Source organism: Pongo pygmaeus, chromosome 1 (genome assembly GCF_028885625.2).
Source record: "Pongo pygmaeus isolate AG05252 chromosome 1, NHGRI_mPonPyg2-v2.0_pri, whole genome shotgun sequence".
Classification (NCBI taxonomy): Eukaryota; Metazoa; Chordata; class Mammalia; order Primates; family Hominidae; genus Pongo; species Pongo pygmaeus.
In genome coordinates, this window is record NC_072373.2 from 15,649,133 (window position 1) to 15,668,095 (window position 18,963).

At 43.9% G+C, this 18,963-nt stretch overlaps 1 protein-coding gene across 1 annotated transcript in view; it reads right to left on the reverse strand.

The window, feature by feature from the left end:
- Window positions 1-16,201, reverse strand: part of KCNK1 (potassium two pore domain channel subfamily K member 1) — a 58,378-nt gene extending 42,177 nt beyond the window's left edge. Inside the window, exon 1 of the mRNA XM_054492467.2 lies at window positions 15,744-16,201. Coding sequence (XP_054348442.1) covers window positions 15,744-16,098 — 355 coding nt within the window. The 5' untranslated portion in view covers window positions 16,099-16,201. The remainder of the gene's footprint in view (window positions 1-15,743) is intronic.
- Window positions 16,202-18,963: the final 2,762 nt, after the last annotated feature.

Here is an 18,963-nt window from a genome sequence, read left to right on the forward strand (position 1 = left end):
AAAAAATAATTTATTTAAAGCCAATTAACAGTATAAACACGATTGGAACAACTACTCAAAAGCTTTCAAAACTATTTAGAAGTACCCGTTTGTAACTAACTGACACAGTAATTACAAGCAGCATCCTACAGGTACAAACTTGAGAGCTTATTCATCATTTTACGGCTGAATCCATGAAAATTCGGATGGTGGAACCAGCTCCCATTGTCCACCTCTCAGAACACCCCAGAATGTCTGGGGTCAGGCTGGCCCACAGAGGTGTCGGGAGGTGAAGAGACACAGAACTGGGGTTGTTCCCTTCTACATCCCTTGCCACATACACACCCAGAAAAAACTTATACTCCTACATACAGCAACAACTTTGCTACTCACCCAGGCTTTCTAGTCGGGTTTGGGTTGTGAAATTCTTGGTTCGGCTGTCCAGGGCTGTCTCCCTCTTCCCGCCGTGCCCCAGGACCAATGAGTTTCCATTTATGGTCACCTAGGAGCTGTCCATGACAAACTCTGCCCATGGCTTTCCTTCATCCCTGCGACTACAGAGCGTCACACCCTGGCAGTCCTCTGGTCAGTGCAATCTCTTCTTCCGTGCTTGTGTTTGAATGACTGAGAAAGCCTCGGCACTCTGTTGCCTAACTCCGGCTTTCCCTGTTTTAAGCCAGGCTGCAGGACAGGCTATTTACCATGGTGCAGGACCAGGAGCCTACAGAGGCTCCCCATTTTCTACCGACTCAAGTGCCAGATCTGCTTCCCACGTCTCACCTCCACCTTCAGTGCCTGTCGCCTGCTGCTGTGTGCCAGCAGGGAGCTTTGGCTCTGAGAGGCTGGCACCCTCACGGTCTCTCTAAGGCGAGACTGCCTTCCACTTCTGGATGTGTGTGCTAAGTATATGTCCCTTTCCTTAACAGCCCTCTTCCCCGGCACCACTCTACCTAATCTTACCATACTGCCTGTTTATCTCAATGCACCTACTCCATAAAGCTTCCCTGACCACTTCAGCCATCTCCCTGTCAAAGTCTTACAGATGTTACCAGAGGTCCCATACAATTCAACAGTTAGGTCTCTACACCCTATGCAGCTTTCTGGGACTTTTATGTTTCAGTCGAGTTTCCCCAGCTGGCTGCGGGCTTTTTTATTTCAGTGATTATCCCTTTACAGTATTTTTTAATGCATCCCCACATGTTGGGATGTACTCAGTAAATATTCCAAAGACCTAGGATTATAAAATCTTAGAGCTAGAAGGGGGTCTTACTTAGCCTTTTCATTGTATAGATGAAGCAACTGAAATCTAGAGAAATCCACAATGAATTTTTGTCTGAAGAGAATCCAGGCCACCAATCCCCAGTTCAATGCTTTCACACTTCTGATCCGCACATTCACTTCAGTCTATGTAAGGTCATTCAGTATCTCTGAACATAAACATTTTCCCTAAAAATAATTCATGATTCTCACTTTTCACTATAATAGGTTGGGCTTTTAAAATTTATTATTATTATTATTATTATTATTATTATTATTATTTGAGACAGAGTCTTGCTCTGTTGCCCAGGCTTGGAGTGCAGTGGTACAATCTCAGTTCACTGCAAACTCTGCCTCCTAAGTTCAAGCGATTCTCCACCTCAGCCTCCCGAGTAGCTGGGATTACAGGCACCCACCACCATGCCTGGCTAATTTTTGAATTTTAGTAGAGATGAGGGTTTCACCATGTTGGCCAGACTGGTCTCGAACTCCTGAGCTCAGGTGATCTGCCCGCCTCAGCCTCCCAAAGTGCTGGGATTACAGGCGTGAGCCACCACATCCGGCCGACTTTTTAAATTGTTACAATTCTTTTGTACTTTAGGTTGGGGGTACATGTGCAGGTGTGTTACTTGGGTATGTTGCGTAATGGTGAAGCTTGGACTTCTCATGAACTCATCGCTCAAATAGTGAACATAGTATCCAATGAGTAGTTTCTCGACCCTGGCCCTCCTTCCACCCTTCCCTCTTCTGGATTCTCCAATACCTACTGTTTCCATCTTCAAGGTTGGACTTTTCAGTAGTATTAATTCAGTCTGGTATCACTGATGACAATTTGATTTGCCAGCTCCATTCCCCAAACCCAGTGATGGTTATGAGGGAATGCTCCTGTGAGATGGCACCGCCCTTAGCTGGGCTTATGTAAAGACTGGGACACTGAAGACTGGGACACTGAAGACAGGCAGAAGAAATTCCGAGGGCACACACACTCCACTGCCACTGGGTCAATGCGACACAGCCCAGACATCTGGGTAGAGATGACTAACACAAGTCAATGCACAAAACATAGTTCTGAGTGAAGCGAAAGAGAAAATCTAGACACGCAAATTCAGGTGCCAAACATGTCTTTTTAGCCTCATTCAGATTACAAATAACTCTGGTGTTCCACCAGAGTTGCTGAAAGAGCAAATATCGCTTTAGGTCACGTCCCATCAACTACTAACAGAAATTTGCTTTTTTGTGCTCCCCAACTTTCTTAAAATTTTAGGTTTTTTTCTTTATTCCAACTTGGTTGGTTGGATTTTCAAACATCAGCTGCTCTGCAGTGGAGGGGAGGGTGAGATGGGAGTAGCAGTGGATGACAGATTGTGGATCCACACAACAGTGCTCTTCCCTGCTGTTTGGGGGTGCGAAACGGCTCAGCTCATCCGCACCCACCCACCCTCCCACTGCGAGGTGCATCTGCTGGAGCTGGCCCGTGGGCGACAGACTGTTTTTCTGAGATGGCTCGTGTCAGAGCACTGGGTGGCAGGTAGGTAGCAATGTGGGCGTTTTGCTACTCAGAATTTCTGAGTCAGAATTTCTGAGTCAGTCTGACACGTAGGCAGCTGCAGAACAGCCTCTCCAGGTTCTTTAATTAACTTAATCCATCTTACCGTGGTCTTTAAATAATTAAGTGTCTTGGTAACCCGTGTTCAAACATTTGAAGAATGTTAGTTACAACCATATTTTAACCTTTTAATTCTAGTTTAAAACACTTTATTTCCCTTCCTGTTATTTACAAGCTGTGGCTTCATAAAAAATACAGTATTTGAGGGAAATAAAGAAGATGTTTAGATGATCAATAATGAGCAAGGAGCCAGCCCTGTTATACTCATGGGATCATTTCAAACAGTAAAGCAACAACGCAGTAAAAATGAAAATCACTCAGGTGTTTTTCTGAGAGTCACATGAAAATCCTCCCATCATTATAAATTGTAAAAATCGTCAATGTGTTTATTTGAACCTGACATGCTCCTAAAATGTTTAGATTGTTTGTGAAAAAAAAATCATGTTTTACTTACTTACCTCCTAAAAACAGAAACTACTTAGATTCATTCCTTGGTGGCTTTATTTAATATTAGCTACTCCTTAAAAGAGTAGCGGAGATATTTATTTATTCTTTGAATTATATAAAATATAATTTTTATTAAACGATTATATCAAATACTAAATATCCTACTGTTAATTTTAAGAAAATATAAAGCAAATATTTCTTTTGGGGGCTTTCTTTTCAGTTTCCCTAACAACCTTTTGTAATATTAAATTAGAAAACAATATTACAGTTTAGGTACTCTTTCTCAGCTTGGAAGTATTTAACACTGTTGTTAAATGTATTCATTAAATGGTAGATCAGCCCAGGGAATTCACATTCTCAGTATGAATGACCTCTTCTTTCTTTTCTACTTATTGACATTCTATTTTTCTTTCAAGGTCAAAATCAGATATCACCCCCAAAAGCCTTCTTCAGCCTCTGCAGTGAGTTAATCGATGTGTGTGATACAACATGACATCACGGCATGCTGTACCAACAGAAGGCACTGTCACCTACACTCCGAGTGTGGCCCTCATCACGCCCCATTAGGGTTTACTGTGTGCCTTGTGTAGATAGATCCTCCTGGACACCCAAAAGGGATCTCAAGTTCAGCAGGTTCTGGACCCTGCTCGAGATTCTTTATCCAACACCTTCTCCTTCCACAGCCTTCCTTTGGTCCGTAAAAAAGAACCACATTGCCAGGGGCTCAGGCCAGAAACCCTGGGGTCATTCTTCACTCTTCTTTTTTTAACCCCTCACATCCAATCCATCAGCAAAGCCAGATGGTTTGGCCAACAATATGAATCCAGAATCTGACCACTTCTCATCACCACTTTTCTGAGTCACCAAGAGGCATCGGTGGTCCAATGACCCCCTGGGTCATCAGAAGAGCCTCCTTTTAGGTCTCAGCCTCAGCCTTGCCCTCCTACACCAGCCAGAGTGAACACGTTGGAACAGTCAGTCAGATTGTGTCAACCCTTTGCTCAAAATCTCCTGGTGCTTTTCCCCTAGCTCAGATAAAAGCCAGATGTTTTGCAGTGGCCTAGGACATCCTACAGCATCTGCCCCCTCCCATTCTTCCTGACCTCATCACTCCCCTCTTACTCAGCTCCAGCCATAGTCACTTTCTAGCTGCACCTCCAATAGGGACCTTTGTTCTGGAACGCAGCTCCCCAGAAAACTGCATAAGGCACTCCCCACCTCCTCTCACTCTTTACGTAAGTGCCATCTTCTCAGTAAGGCTTTCATGGGCAACTTTATGGAAGACTACAATCCTGGACTCTGCCCCCTTCATCATACACTAATCACACATTCCCCATCTCCTTTGCTCTGCATTGTTGTTCCTGAGCACCTATCACCACCTAATATCCTGTGCATTTCCCTTAGTTATCTCCTTGTTCATGCTGGAGCTCAGAAAATGATAACCCAAAATGAAGGTCCCAGAAGCAAAAGTTTTTCTCTGACCTTCTCCTGCCCTCCTATTTCTCACCCCTCATCCTCCCCCAGGCTAGCCATAAAATCTGGAATACCTCTTCCCCAAAGTGGATCCTAGAGACCAGAACCCTGTTTCCCCAAAGCCAGCCATAAAACCATAAAACTTTTCCTCCACCTTTCTATGTTGACTGTAGGTCATAAGAATCCCCATTCCAGAGAGGGTGCTGCCCCACACCCAGAAGGAGGGAATACATGCTCAGAGAGACCGAGAAGATTCCAGACAGGCCTAGATGGGCTTCCCCGCTTGGCCTTATAAGATTTAGATCATTCCCTTTTGGTCCAATCCTATTTTTTACACACCCGTTTATACTTTGTTGAACCAAAGCATAAAAGTGAATGGTTTCCCCTGTGTTTTTGGGTTCATTCTGAAGGCTCCCATATCACATAAACTATGATCAAGCAACTGTATATGCCTTTTCTCCTATTAATCTGCCTTTTATCAGTTGATTTTCAGTGAACCTTCAGAGGGTGAAGGAGAAGTTTTCTCTTGGCCCCTACAATTGTATCTCTGATCTCGACCCAGACTGACACATCCAGGAGGGCAAAAGTGATTTTTGTGGTTTTGTTCCCTGACATATCCCTAAGTGCCTGGAGTAGTACCTAGTAACCAAAGTGCTCCACAAATACTCAGTGAGGAATGAATGCCTCTCTTCTCTTTACGTCATTTAGAGTTTTTTGTGGTGCACTGAGTACACATGAGGCCCCCCAGATATCATTGTTTTTATATGAATAGCTTCAAAACCCATTTTGGCAATGCAAGCCTCTGTTTCCTCATCAAGAGAATAAAGTTATATCTAAGGTCTCTTGAATAGAAAACATCTTTAGAACCTTCTTCAGTTTTCAGAAAAGGACACAGATTCAGACATATGAAGAAATGTGCCTTAAGTTGCTCCTTTTGAGCACCTGTTGAGTGCTAGGGATGCCAAGTGAGGCCAAGAGAGGTGCTATGAGAACCGGGTGCCAGGTGAGGCCAGGTGAGGCCAGGTGACGCCAGGTGAGGCCAGGTGAAGCCAGGTGAGGCCAGGTGAAGACAGGTGATGCCAGGTGAAGACAGATATTACGGGAACCAGCAGGTAGAAAGCTAAGTGCTGTGGAGAAAGAGCAGGAAGAAATGGAGGAGGTGCCTGGGACAACAGAACCTGAAAAGAACCTGCTTCTCAGTAGCCCCAAGTCCTGTGTGTGCCTGGCTCAGCACATCCTGGGGAGCATACTTTCCTGGGATATGGCACTTCTGCCGCCTCCCTCCTCAGTGCATACTTCCACTAAAGACTCTTCAGACTCTATTCAGACGAAATGATGAAACCATTGTCTGAATAAGCCCCAAGAGGCTTCAGTGAAGCAGAGTGAATAGGGGACTGGGGCATCAACTTGAGTAAATAGCTTAACTCAGGTCACAGAGCCCCCCACATAACAAGGGATGACCGTAAACAACTGGAGCCTCCAACTCCAACTCTATTGATCATACTCAGAGAAATGAAACCTAACATGTTTTACTCTCTCTAAATCCCTTAGAAACATTCTACCTGCTTTTGTTTTGTTTTTTGACTTGAATAGTTTCAAGTTCACTTTCTTTTTTTAAAGAAAGCTTTTTTGGCAAGGCGTGGTGGCTCACGCCTGTAATGCCAGCACTTTGGGAGGCTGAGGTGGATCACCTGAAGCCAGGAGTTCAAGACCAGCATGGCCACCAACATGGCAAAACTCTGTCCCTGCTAAAAATACAAAAGTTAGCCGGGCATGGTGGCATGCGCCTGTGGTCCCAGTTACTCAGGAGGCTGAGGCAGGAGAATCGCTCGAATCTGGGAGGTGGAGGTTGCAGTGAGCTGAGATCACGCTACTGCACTCCGGCCTGGGTGACAGAGAGAGACTCCGTCTCAGTAACAAAAAACAAAAGGTTTCTTTCTTCTTTTTAAAACTGACACGTAATAATTTTACATATTTATGAGGTACACAGTGATACCTCAATACACATAATGTACAGTGATCACATCAGGGTAATTACCATATCCATCATCTCAAATGTTTATCATTTCTTTGTGTTGGGAACATTTAATACCTTTCTTTTAGCGACTTGAAACTATATATTACTGTTAACTATAGTCATTCTACAGTGGTATAGACAACCAGAACTTATTCCTCCTATCTAGCTGTAATTTTGTATCCTGTAACAAATCTCTCCCCATCCCCCCTCCCCGTATCCTTCCCAGATCCTAGTATGCTCGGTTTGCTTTTTACTTCTATAAAGCCAACCTTTTTTTTTCTCTTGCTAACAATTTCCATTTGTTTTCATTATCTTCCACTGTTTCTTTTTGAAAAGATAATCCCAGAAGTTAGTACATTAGAAAAACTGTTTGAGATTAACTTGTTTTAGCTTCCACATATGGGTGAGAAAATGTTGTATGTAACACTCTGTGCCTGGCTTTCTGTCCTCTGAATGCATCAGCCATGATTTCACCGACTGTCTCTGAGCTTCCTGGAGCTTTCTGCCTAAAGCCCTTCCATGGGCACTAATAACTGAGTCTCAGAGGCAGCAGCGGGCAGGCTTTTATTTCACAAAGTTCGTCGATCCCAGTCAGAGGAGCTAATGCAAAAAGTTAGACTCTGATCTGGGATTGAGCAGACGGTAGCAAATTAAAAACACTCCCATGTCTAACCTAAGCAAATTAATCTTGTCAATATAACAATCAGCTGTTTTACAAATTAAAGAAGGCAAACATGAAAACCAGTAGAAAGTCACAGATAAGCCCTTCTGATCTGACTCAAGTTCAAGGAGACAATCCCACAGTCCTTTCAGGTGCACAAACCCTACACCTCCAACTCCCCATTCTCTTTCTTCCTCCATTCAGACTCAGATCAGGGGCATCACCTTGCAATATGCTGCTGACAGAGAGTGGGCCACCAATTTGGGGATTGGACAAAAAATAAGGGATCTATGCAAAAGAAACAAAGAAAGTCGGAGTACAGACTGACTCTAGGAGATAGAAGGATCATGGGAGTCAATCAAACACCCCAAAAGTTGCTTGCTTTCCAATAAAGAGACAACCTTTATCTCCTGCCATGAATAAGCCACCTGGGCATGACACAGTCAATGGAGAACTTCAGCACCTTAGTATTTCACGGATTTGTCAACAATACAATTGGAAGACGTCTTTGGAGAATAAAACCCAGCACAGTGCAACTCTGAGTATGTCAGAGTGTATGAGGCAGATGAGATTTCTGTCCCTGAAACCAACCTTGTAGTAAGCTGAACCATGTGGAATTGCCATTTTTATGGGTCAAAACAATTGAGTGTCGGCAATTCACATGCTCCAAAGACAACAGACACTCACACACAGCAACAGTCCAATGAGCAATGTCATAAAACAACTTGTTCTCAAAGCACCAGAGTTCCCATTAGGTTACTGGTTCAATCAAAGATTCTGTTCTTGATAGGACTTACAGTTATGTCATAAAAGAAGAGACATCATCTCTTCCAAGTTATTGATAATAGTAGCAGTATCTTCTGGGGGCTATAAAATGACAATCACACACAGTAACACTCCAATGAGCAATGTCATAAAACAGCTTGTTCTGAGAGCACCGGAGTTCCCATTAGGTTACTGGTTCAATCAAAGATTCTGTCCTTGATAGGACTTACAGTTATGTCATAAAAGGAAAGACATCATTTCTTCCAAGTTATTGATAATAGTAGCAGTATCTTCCAGGGGCTATAAAATAGGCATAGATAATAACAAATTTATAGTTAAAAAAACTCCCAAACCTTCAAAATACTAAAAACTGATATGTTTTATAGACAGGTACGAGTTTACAGATTTAAACACTAAGAATCTGTTCTCTTTGACCATTATTGGGTGGAAATGTTTCTAGAATTTATTATACACTTCCCTGCCTTCTTAAGTAGAAACATGTTGAGGTATTTTTCTTGATGATTCAAGGACATGGATTACTATATTGCGCTCTAAAACAATGATGCCCCGTTCAGGTATATAAAATTGTTCATTGCAAGACTAAACACTTAAAAGATTCTGTCTCTTGTCCTCCACTATTTGTATGGTTTTTGTGCAACTAAATAAAAATTATCATGTACCTCTATATTAGTTTGCTAGGGCTGCCTTAACAAAATATCACAAGTGGGTGGCTTAAACAACAGAAATTTATTTTCTCAAAGTTCTGGAGGCTTCAAGTTCAAGATAAGTGTGTCTACAAACTTCATTTCTTCTGAGGCCTCTCTCTTGGCTTGCAGATGGCCACCTTCTCACTTAATTATCTCCTTAAAGATGTTACCTATAAATACAGTCACATTTTGAAATACTGAGGGTAGAACTTCGACATAAGAACTTGAGGGAGACGATTTGGCCCATAACAAGCTCCTATGCCCAGATGCTACTAAAGCTCAGGTTCTTAGACATAACTGCATTCAAATTAAGACCATGTCACTTCCGGCTTTGGGACCTAAGTAGAGAAGTTGTTCAACCTATTAATTTCCGTTTCATCCTCTGTAAAGTGAAGACAATGGTACCCATATCTCATCAGTTTATTGCAATGCATGGAAAAGAATATGTGTAAACATTGCCTGGCACATATAAAGGGTTCAATAAAGATGTTATTTTAAAATAAAATTTTAGTTTGGAATTTTTTAACTATTTATCTTTTTATAACCTGCCATGTCTATTTCCCCATAGCTGTGCCTTTCCCTCTGTAATTTCTTATATTATAGGCTTGAAAACCAGATAATTAAAACTTCTAGAACTAAATGTAAAGGCTCAAAATCAAGACCTGTGAATACAGAGCACAAACATCAGAATATGGGATTTTGGATGTCTCTTCCGGCTGATACAGAGTTTGCTTGTTTAATTTTATGTAAATTCTATAGTAGATATAATTTAGTATTTATTGATCATTTTAGATAAGATAATCGCAATGTGAAGTGTAGACTGTCATCATTAAAGGAAAAAAAAAAGCAGTGACACAAATTGGACCACAAGTAAGTGGCATCTGAAATAAACATTTGTTTTGAAAGTGGTTGGTGGTGATACATAATTTATTCAATGTTGCATACCACTTAAAACAACAGCACAAAGAAGTCTGAGAAGCTGAACTTTCTTACACAAAGTTTCCCAGAAGAAAGTGAAATATGCAGAATACTCTTAGCATACCTTTCAAGTATCATTCTGAAGCAGATGTCAGCAAACATTTTTTGTCAGACAGTAAATATTTTAGGTTTTGTGGCCAAATGGCTTCTGTTCAACTATTCAACTCTGCCACCTTAGCCACTAAGCAGTCATAAATGATACAGAAGCAAACAGGTGTGGCTGCACACCAATAAAACTGTGTTATGGACAATGAAATTTGATTTTCATAAAACTTGACTGTGTCAGAAAACATTATTTTTCTTTTTCTTTTTTTTTTTTTTTGTCCCAACCATTTGAAAATATATAGCTCAGGCAGCACAAAAACAGGTGGTGGGCTAGATTAGGTCCAGGGGCCCTAGTTCGTAGTTTGCCTACTTCGTTCTATTCTTCACCCCCCTGCCGCCACCCCCCCCCACCCCCCGCTGAGACGGAGGAGTCTTGCTCTGTTGTCCAGGTTGGTGTGCAGTGGCATGATCTTGGCTCACTGCAATCTCCACTTCCTGGGTTCAAGCAATTCTCCTGTCTTAGCCTCCCGAGTAGCTGGGATTACAGGCGTGCACCACCATGCCTGGCTAATTTTGGTATTTTTAGTACAGATGGGGTTTCACCATGTTGGCTAGGCTGGTCTTGAACTCCTGACCTCATGATCCGCCTGCCTCGGCTTCCCAAAGTGCTGGGATTACAGGCGTAAGCCACCGTGTCTGGCCCACTTCACTCTATTCTAAAAGCGCAACAAGTATTTGTTGATGGTAACAACACATTTGTACTACTGAAAATAATTTGACAACTAAGGATCAGTCCAGCATCCCCCATTGCCTCTTCCCATCTTCTTTATTTGAAAACTACCTATGTTGTAGCAGCTCCCTGCCTGCCTTAATCAAAAGCCACTGTACACCAAGCCCAATTAAGTTCACTTACTGAACACTTTAGAGTTTCAATGCATCTCTTCATAAATAGGGATAAAGCAGCATCCTGACTGAAGGCACCAGGGCTACCAATGACAGGAACAGGGGCCAGGCATGGTGGCTCACGCCTGTAATTCCAGCACTTTGAGAGGCTGATGTGGGAGATAGCTTAAGGCAACAAGTTTGAGACCAACCCAGGCAACAAAGCAAGACCACCCTCTCTAAAGAAAAATTTAAAAATTGGCCAGGTGTGGTGGTGTGTGCCTGTAGTCCCAGCTCCTCAGGAGGCTGAAGTGGGAGGATCAACTGAGCCCAGGAGTTAGAGGCTGAAGTGACCCATGATGGTGTCACTGCACTCCAGACTGAGTGAGAGAGTGAGACCCTATCTCCAAAAAATAAAAATAAATAAAAAGGAACAGGAACTGAGCTGTCACATGGATCCCACATTTACAAAGCAGCAAAAGGTACTAAAAGTTTGCATACTGCATGAATACAAAAATTATTTTGACTTTTTTTGTTGTTTTGTTTTTGTTTTTTTGAGATGGAGTCTTGCTCTGTCGCCAGGCTAGAATGCAGTGGTGTGATCTCGGCTCACTGCAACCTCCGCCTCCCGGGTTCAAGCCATTCTTCTGCCTCAGCCTCCTGAGTAGCTGGGACTACAGGCGCACGCCACCACACCAAGCTAATTTTTGCATTTTTAGTAAAGACGGGGTTTCACCATGTTGGCCAGGATGGTCTTGATCTCTTGACCTCATGATCTGCCCGCCTCAGCCTCCCAAAGTGCTGGGATTACAGGTGTGAGCCACCGTGCCTGGGCAAAAGCTGTATTTTTACCCAACAGTTGTCATCATAACATGGCCTTGCTTTGGGGAATGAATAAAGAAGTAAACTTTAGTAAATCAACGTCACAAATTGTTCTTAAGAATGAATGACACTGTCCAAAGTTTTAGATGGCTACCAAAGTTTAATAACTATTTCTTACTCCCCAAATATCACCTGGACATTATTTCCTCAATCCTTGGGGGGGAAAAAAAAAACACACAGAATAAAAGTTCTGAGGGAAATTCTGCAGTCTATAATACTTCCTTTTTTTTTTTTTTGTATACAACTCTTCTTTCTGAAAAGCTCAAAACTGTATTGTAGTGTTTCACTCGTTCTCATATGATTCCTATGCAGATGTTGCTGTATCTTTTAGAATGAAGGGTGACGGAGTTCAGGGCATGCGACCCCCAAACAGGGCACCTTACCATTTGAGAAAACAGCAGAAGCAGGAAGGTCATTCTCACCTTCCTCTCAACCTTCTTACCTGAAGCTCTGCCCTTCCTTTGAAGAAGACCCTCATTACAAGGGAGCCCATCCTATATCTTGAGAAAAGGAATGCTCTATCCTTGAAGACATAGAGATGCCAAGAAAAATCTGAACAAATAGGCCTTGCTAAATTCCTCCAGTTTATTAGCTTTTTAGATCATATCCTCTTTTTTCCTTTTTTCCCCCCGCTCCAAGACAGAGTCTTGCTCTGTTGCCCAGGCTGGAACACAGTGGCTCAATCACAGCTCACTGCAGCCTCAAATTCCTGGGCTCAATGGCTCAGCCTTCTAAGTAGCTGGAACTACAGGCACACGCCATCACTCCAGGCTAATTTTGTTAACTTTTAGTAGAGATGAAGTCTCACTCTGTTGCCCAGGCTAGAGTGCAGTGGTGCAATCATAGCTCATTGCAGTCTTGAACTCCTGAGCTCCAGCAATCCTCCCGCCTTGGCCTCCCAAAATGCTGGGAGTACCTGTGTGAGCCACCGTGCTCAGTCAGATCATATCCTTTTGTTCTCCAATCATTCGTCTACACAACTGTCCCTAAAAATACATAAACTTCCCTGTTTCTTTGGGTCTTCATTTCTAAAGGCGTCTATGTCATCTAAAACTTATATTAACTAAATGTGTGTGCTTTGATCTTGTTAATTTGCATTTTATTATAAGTTCCCCGGCCATGAACCTTATGATGGGTGAGAAATCTTTTTTTTCCTACAAAGGGAAATAAAGAGATGTTAAATTGTTTGCTGGAAATAATTCAGAGTCTTTGGCAAAGCACAGAATGAGAAGAATATTGCTGAATTACCAACCTAAGCCTTCTTCCAAGTAGACCATGAAGACTTTACTCAGTTCCTTCCAGAAATGGAAGTTTGTACATTCTGGGGTGAGAAGATTCTGACATAAATGCACTCATGGGCCTGTGTTACAACGATGACTACCAATAACAGCATCTTCGTAATGCTCATTGTTAGCATTCTGAATAAGTCAAGGACTGACTGTACTGATTAATTAGGGAAAATTATTTCAGTGATTTGCCTTCAAAAGGACTAGAAGTGTTAAGAAAAGAAAAGAAAAAAAAAGCACAACATGTCTAATATCCACCCAAAAAACAAAAAGCGATTGCAATTCATTTTATTTGGTTGGCGCTTTTCCAGAAAATATTTTCCTAGTAATGAAGCACATCAGCTTTACTCTAAAAAATTGTCTGTTTCCAGCAAGCGATTTAAAATATTGTTTGTTTCCAGCAAACAATTTAACATCTCTTTATTTCCCCTTGTAGGAAAGAAAAGATTTCTCACCCATTATAAGATTCATGGCCAGGGCACCTATGATAATTTGAAGACTTTAAAAAACATCAAATGAATCAAATAATGGGTAATTATAATTTTGAAACCTTAAGAAATATCAAATGTGTCAAATAATGGGGCAGTACAAAACCAACAGAAGAGTACTTTTCATTTAGAATAGTTGTATTCATATAACAAGAATTCATTGATGTGCTAACTTTACAAACCAAGAGGCACCTTTTTCATTTAGTTTATCCTTAAGTGCCCCTTGCACTGATTTCTTAAATGAACACTTGTTTTGCATGAATACAGACTTTCTTAGGAACTACAAAGCAATCTGAATATCAATAATAAGACGTCTATTCCCACCCCATCCCTTTCTTAAACAGAAACTACCACTTTTTCTAATTCTCTTTTGGGAAGAATATCTCATCTATTCAAGATTATAAACTAATTTTTAACATTTAATTAGACAATACGATGTTAAGACTATATATGAGTCACGAAAAATCCCACCCAGATAAAAGCAAACTTTTTTCCTCGAAATTGTTCTTATTCTTGTTCTATCCTCACAATATCATTAGTAAGAAAACACCACACGCTATAATCATCCTTCAAAATGTTTACCCAGCATTGTGACCCAGTTGTAAACTTTCTGTAGCCCCATGGAAACATTTACTTCTGGGAAGAATGAATGACTCTCAATATAGCACACATATATTCTAAAGGAAAGGCATGGTGACTCCTAAATGATCTGAGGAACAGAGAACTAGGTAAAGACAATGGAGGCAGAGTTATGGAAAGAAAAATTAAATTGTATTGGCAAGGGAACAGGCATTCTTTGGAAAGTGAGATAACAGGTCTGTCTTGTCTAGCGCTACATTTAACACAGTTTTTTAGATCTCACAATACAAGCTAGAATTCCACTTCTGTTTATTTCAGGGTAGATTTACATCAGTTTAGTAATTCACCCCAGACCTCTGAATAATTGTTTCATGTGATCTACATGAATAGTGTATTATTACTCATTACCAAGTAATTACCAAGACAGTCAACAAGATATAGCCCAAAGGGACTTATACACAATAATTTGGGTGGTGGATAGCTGGTGGGGAGGAAGTAAGAGTTGGGAGACACACAAAGGGATGTGATTCACCTGTAAAGGTTGAGGGTGGGGGGTTACAAAGTGTTCCTGGCAGAGAAATCACAAGGCCTAGGTTCCAGGACGACACTGGTAACTAGGAAGTGTGTGACCTTGTGCATGACGAGATGGATTATTTCAAAGATTGGATCTCATAGATCAAAAGAAGGGACTGTGCTGAACGCTCTTTGAGATTCCTCCCACTGTCCAAATACCAATTGATGTCTCCACTCTGGGTATGTGCCTTACTAGGTCCAGCTGGGGAAATTCGGCCTTCATTCATCTAATCTGGCACAGTGACCGAGCCCTGGGGCATGCGCCCGGCCTCATCCTTCACCTGAGGACGCTCCTCCATGGCCGGACGCCCCGCGGGTGAGTCATACGGGGACGTGGCGCTTCGAAGTTTATGGGGAGCCTCGCACACCTCAAGTTGAAGGAACTGCTGAATCAGGGTGCCCCCATTTAGTCAGATCTTAGGCAATCCTATGGTTCCTTTACTCTTCCCCACCCTTCCTCCTACTCTGAAAAGAAACCGGATCGGCCTGTCCGCCCAGCGGTCACCTGGGAAGAGCAGAGTGATGTCACTCGGCTACCCCCAAAACTGCCCCTAAGGTACAAAAGAGCTGGAATATCTGTGCATGGTCCAAAGGGACGGCAGACTCCGGAAGGTGACCCTTTAGAAGGTATTATTACTAGACTGCAGCCTCGGCCTCTGGGATGGGGTCGGGAGGATGGTGGTGAGTTTCCATCATCCCGCTGCCTTGCCGCCCGGCGGCCAGGTGCTACTACACATTCAAACCCGACAGTTTGGCTTAGTGGGTTGCGAAAAAAGAACTCAAGGGGAGGAAGCACTGCAGCCACCCAGGCCGAAGTTAGGGACCACTTCCCCAGAGTTACGGACGGCAACAACCAAGTCACGTCTGGAGCCACCTCTCTGGCTTCCGGCTCTGCAGGGCTTGCCCTCCCCGAGTCACCGAGGCAGAGGCCGGGGACGCCAGTAAGGGGAAGGTCGGAGGGTCGGGAGGACAGTGAGGGGAGGCAGGCTGGAGGAGCCGGGATGGCGAAAGGTGGGGGGTGGCGTGGGAGGGTTAGAGGGGCCCGGGACGCCGGGGTCGGGGTGTGTGGGTTGTGGGCGAGGTGGCCGGGGCGGCCGGGTGCGCGCAGGATACCCTACCTGTGGTGGAGAGCACGGTGCTGGCGAAGAAGAGCGCGGAGGTGAAGTCCCAGTTCCAGTTGCCCGAGGCGTTACTGAGCACCGACACGCCGTAGTTGCTGGCCTCCAGCACCCGGCCCAGGAACTGCTCCAACTGCTGCTCAGACAGGCACTCGTGCTCCTCCAAGAAGCGTCGCTTCAGCTTGCGCAGCTCCTGGCGCAGCAGGTCCTCGTAGGGCAGCTCCACCGAGGAGAAGACCACTGCGCCGAAGACCAGGTAGAGCAGGTAGCCCAGCACCAGGAAGCCGAAGCACCAGGCCGAGCGGTGCCGCTCCACCAGGCGCACGCACGAGCTGCCGGCCAGGGACTGCAGCATCTTCTCCACCGCCGCCGCCAAAGCCAAAGCCAAAGCCAAGGCCAACGCCGCAGACCGGCCGGAGCGCGGCCCGCCGCCCCCTCCGGCCCAGCCGCCCCCGCCCCCGCCCCCGCCCGGGCCTGGCTCCCGCCCGCCGCCCGCTCCCCCGCGTGCGCGCCCGCCCCGCTCCTCCGGGCAGCGCCGTCTTCCTGCGATTGGCTCTCTCGGACGATGTTTTTCTTCCTTCTTTTCCTGTTTCCTTGCAATATAAAAAGCCCAGATGATGTGGCGCTGACGTGGTTGCCGGCTCAGGTAACCCGAAAGTCAGCGGAGACCGCGCGCAAACTTGGCCAGAGCGCCTGGGCTGAGCTGCCGGGGCCCGGGACGCACCGCCTTCCGCGCGCTCCAGAGGTGGGGCGGGCGCTCGGTGGCGCCCAGACCCCGACCCGACCGCCACCAGCTCCTCCCGCTCCCTCCCTTCCTGGGTCCAGTAGCCAAACTCTAGCTGACCGCTCGCGGCGTGTGCGTGCGTGTGTGTGTGTGTGTGTGTGTGTGATCGCGCGCGTGTAGTGTGGGCCGCTTCTGGGCAATGAGCTGGCCGTCCAAGCCCCCTGTCCGAGCTACTCTTGTTTCCCACTTATTTTCTCCTAATCAAAGTATTACAAAACAGCAAGCGCTGAAGTACTTTCCTTCTTTGTCTTATTGGTCGAAGGACTGAGCAATCTGGTGCCAATAATGACGGTGAAAATGCCAGAACATCAGAGTTGGAAGGCACCTTGAATCAGTGTCCTCTCTCCCACCCATCCCCCTCACAAAGAGGACTTGAGGGAAAAGGAGAGTCTCAGAGAAGTCCTATTTCTGAGTTCGAATTTTCTAAAACATGACCTTAGGTTTTATGGTGAAAAAAACATCCCAAATGTGTCAACTGCCAGAAGAAACTGAGCTTTCCCAACTGTCACTTCTTTTTAAAGTGACAAAAATGTGGGCGAGGGTCAGCGAGCTGCCTGATTGTGGATGAAAATAAAAATTGGTACGCCCTTTCTGGAAAGGCAATTTAGCAATACGTCTCAAGAACCTTGAAAGGGTTTATTTGTTCTGATTCAGTGATATGTCCTAAGAAAAAACAATCAGAGAGGCACTTACTTACAAAGACTGGTCATAGACGATATCTATATATACATACGTGTACTTGTATAACATAGTGCATACACATGTGAGACACACACACACACGGTATAGATGAAATAACGAAGACTCAGAACAATCTAAATATTCCAAAATAGAGAATGGTTAAATAAGTTATGGCATCTCTACAGCATGGATACCATACAGACATTAAACACATTAAAGATGTGTCTAAAGACTATTGAAGCAAAACTGTGTAGAATCTCAAATATGTAAAATATTTGTATTTTGTTACAAAATAAAATGACATCTGCATTATTAATCAACTGCATAGGAATAACACTAGCTCCTTGCAGTTGTCTTTGGGTAATAGTAGGGTATATAGATGACTTTCCTTTCTTGTACCTTTTAATATTTTTCAAATTTTCTACAGTGGATATATATTATTTTTGAAATCAGGAAAAACATTTAAAATAAACAAAACTGAATTGTACAATTAATCATTCCAACACCTAGCTGAACATTTGCCTACTTTACTGAAGTTCTCTAAACAAGTCATATTTTGTATTTTCATAGAAACTCGTGCAAATGTCTAACATATGTATCAGTGATTTTTCACTTTTAATCAATAGCCTTACCTCCTACGTTACTCAAAAGATTGAAGCCAGCCCTCCGCTTTACTTCTCTGTACTTCAAAATTTACTCATCAGTAATCCATTTCTTCCCTTTTCTCTTACCCCCAAGGAAAAATGCATCTCCTTATTTTCAAGGTGAAAGGAAGCACTTACCACTCTCAGTCCTTCTGCCTCTGGGAACCCTTCCCCATCAGCAAGTGCCCTACTTTTTTAGAACTTGAATTCCTCCTTCTCCCTCAAGTCTCCATCCTACAATGTCCTTCCCTGTCCTGCTCTGTAACCCTTGCTTGCCCTATCCTATCCTTGATCTTTGCCTATTTGCCCTGTTCAGAGACCTCTTCATTCATGAGGCTACCCCCGGCTGTAGCAGACCCTCAGAATTCTCCTCCTGCCTGTCATGATCATTTTTCTCCCTATGTCTCTGCTCACCTGATTCCTTCTGCTTGGACAGTTCCTCCTTCATCTCCATCTGTAACACAGTTTATATCCTTCAGGACCTAGCTCACTCATGAAACCTCTGATTCCCCAACAGGATGTGAGTTCCTATTCCCAAGCCATACAACCCTTTGAATGTCAGATTGTGTGGGGTACTTGTGATGAACTGCAGGTGCAGGTGTGGTTATATCATCACACTCTAACATACATACATGTATTGTGGGAAAAAGAGTTTCTGGAGTGCCAGTTGAGTTGGTCTCCCCTGTGTGAGACACCCATGGGGACCCATGGGTGACCTCTGAGGAGAAAAGTCTCCTTATTGCCTTAATGTCTTTATGCCCTGAGAGCATAACTTCTCGGGGGCATTCCACAGGCTGCTCAGGGAGATAACACTACCTTGAAGCAGTGGAGTATAATCAAACATCTTGGCTCCTCCTGAAACCCACTCTCACCCGCTTCAGTCCCAATAAGTTAAAGATCTTAAGTAGTTTAGACACACACCTTTGCTCAAGGAAATTCACAGAAACCGCCACTGCTATACATCTTATTGAATGACTCACGAGTTCTCCTTCACTGATTAATCCTTTTCCTCATCCTTTCTCCCCCTCCCTTCTGCCCTAAGAACAAAGAGCTTGTAAACCAATAAATTAGTTGGAGCCCAAGAGCTCTGGGCCGTGAGCAAGCCTCCTAC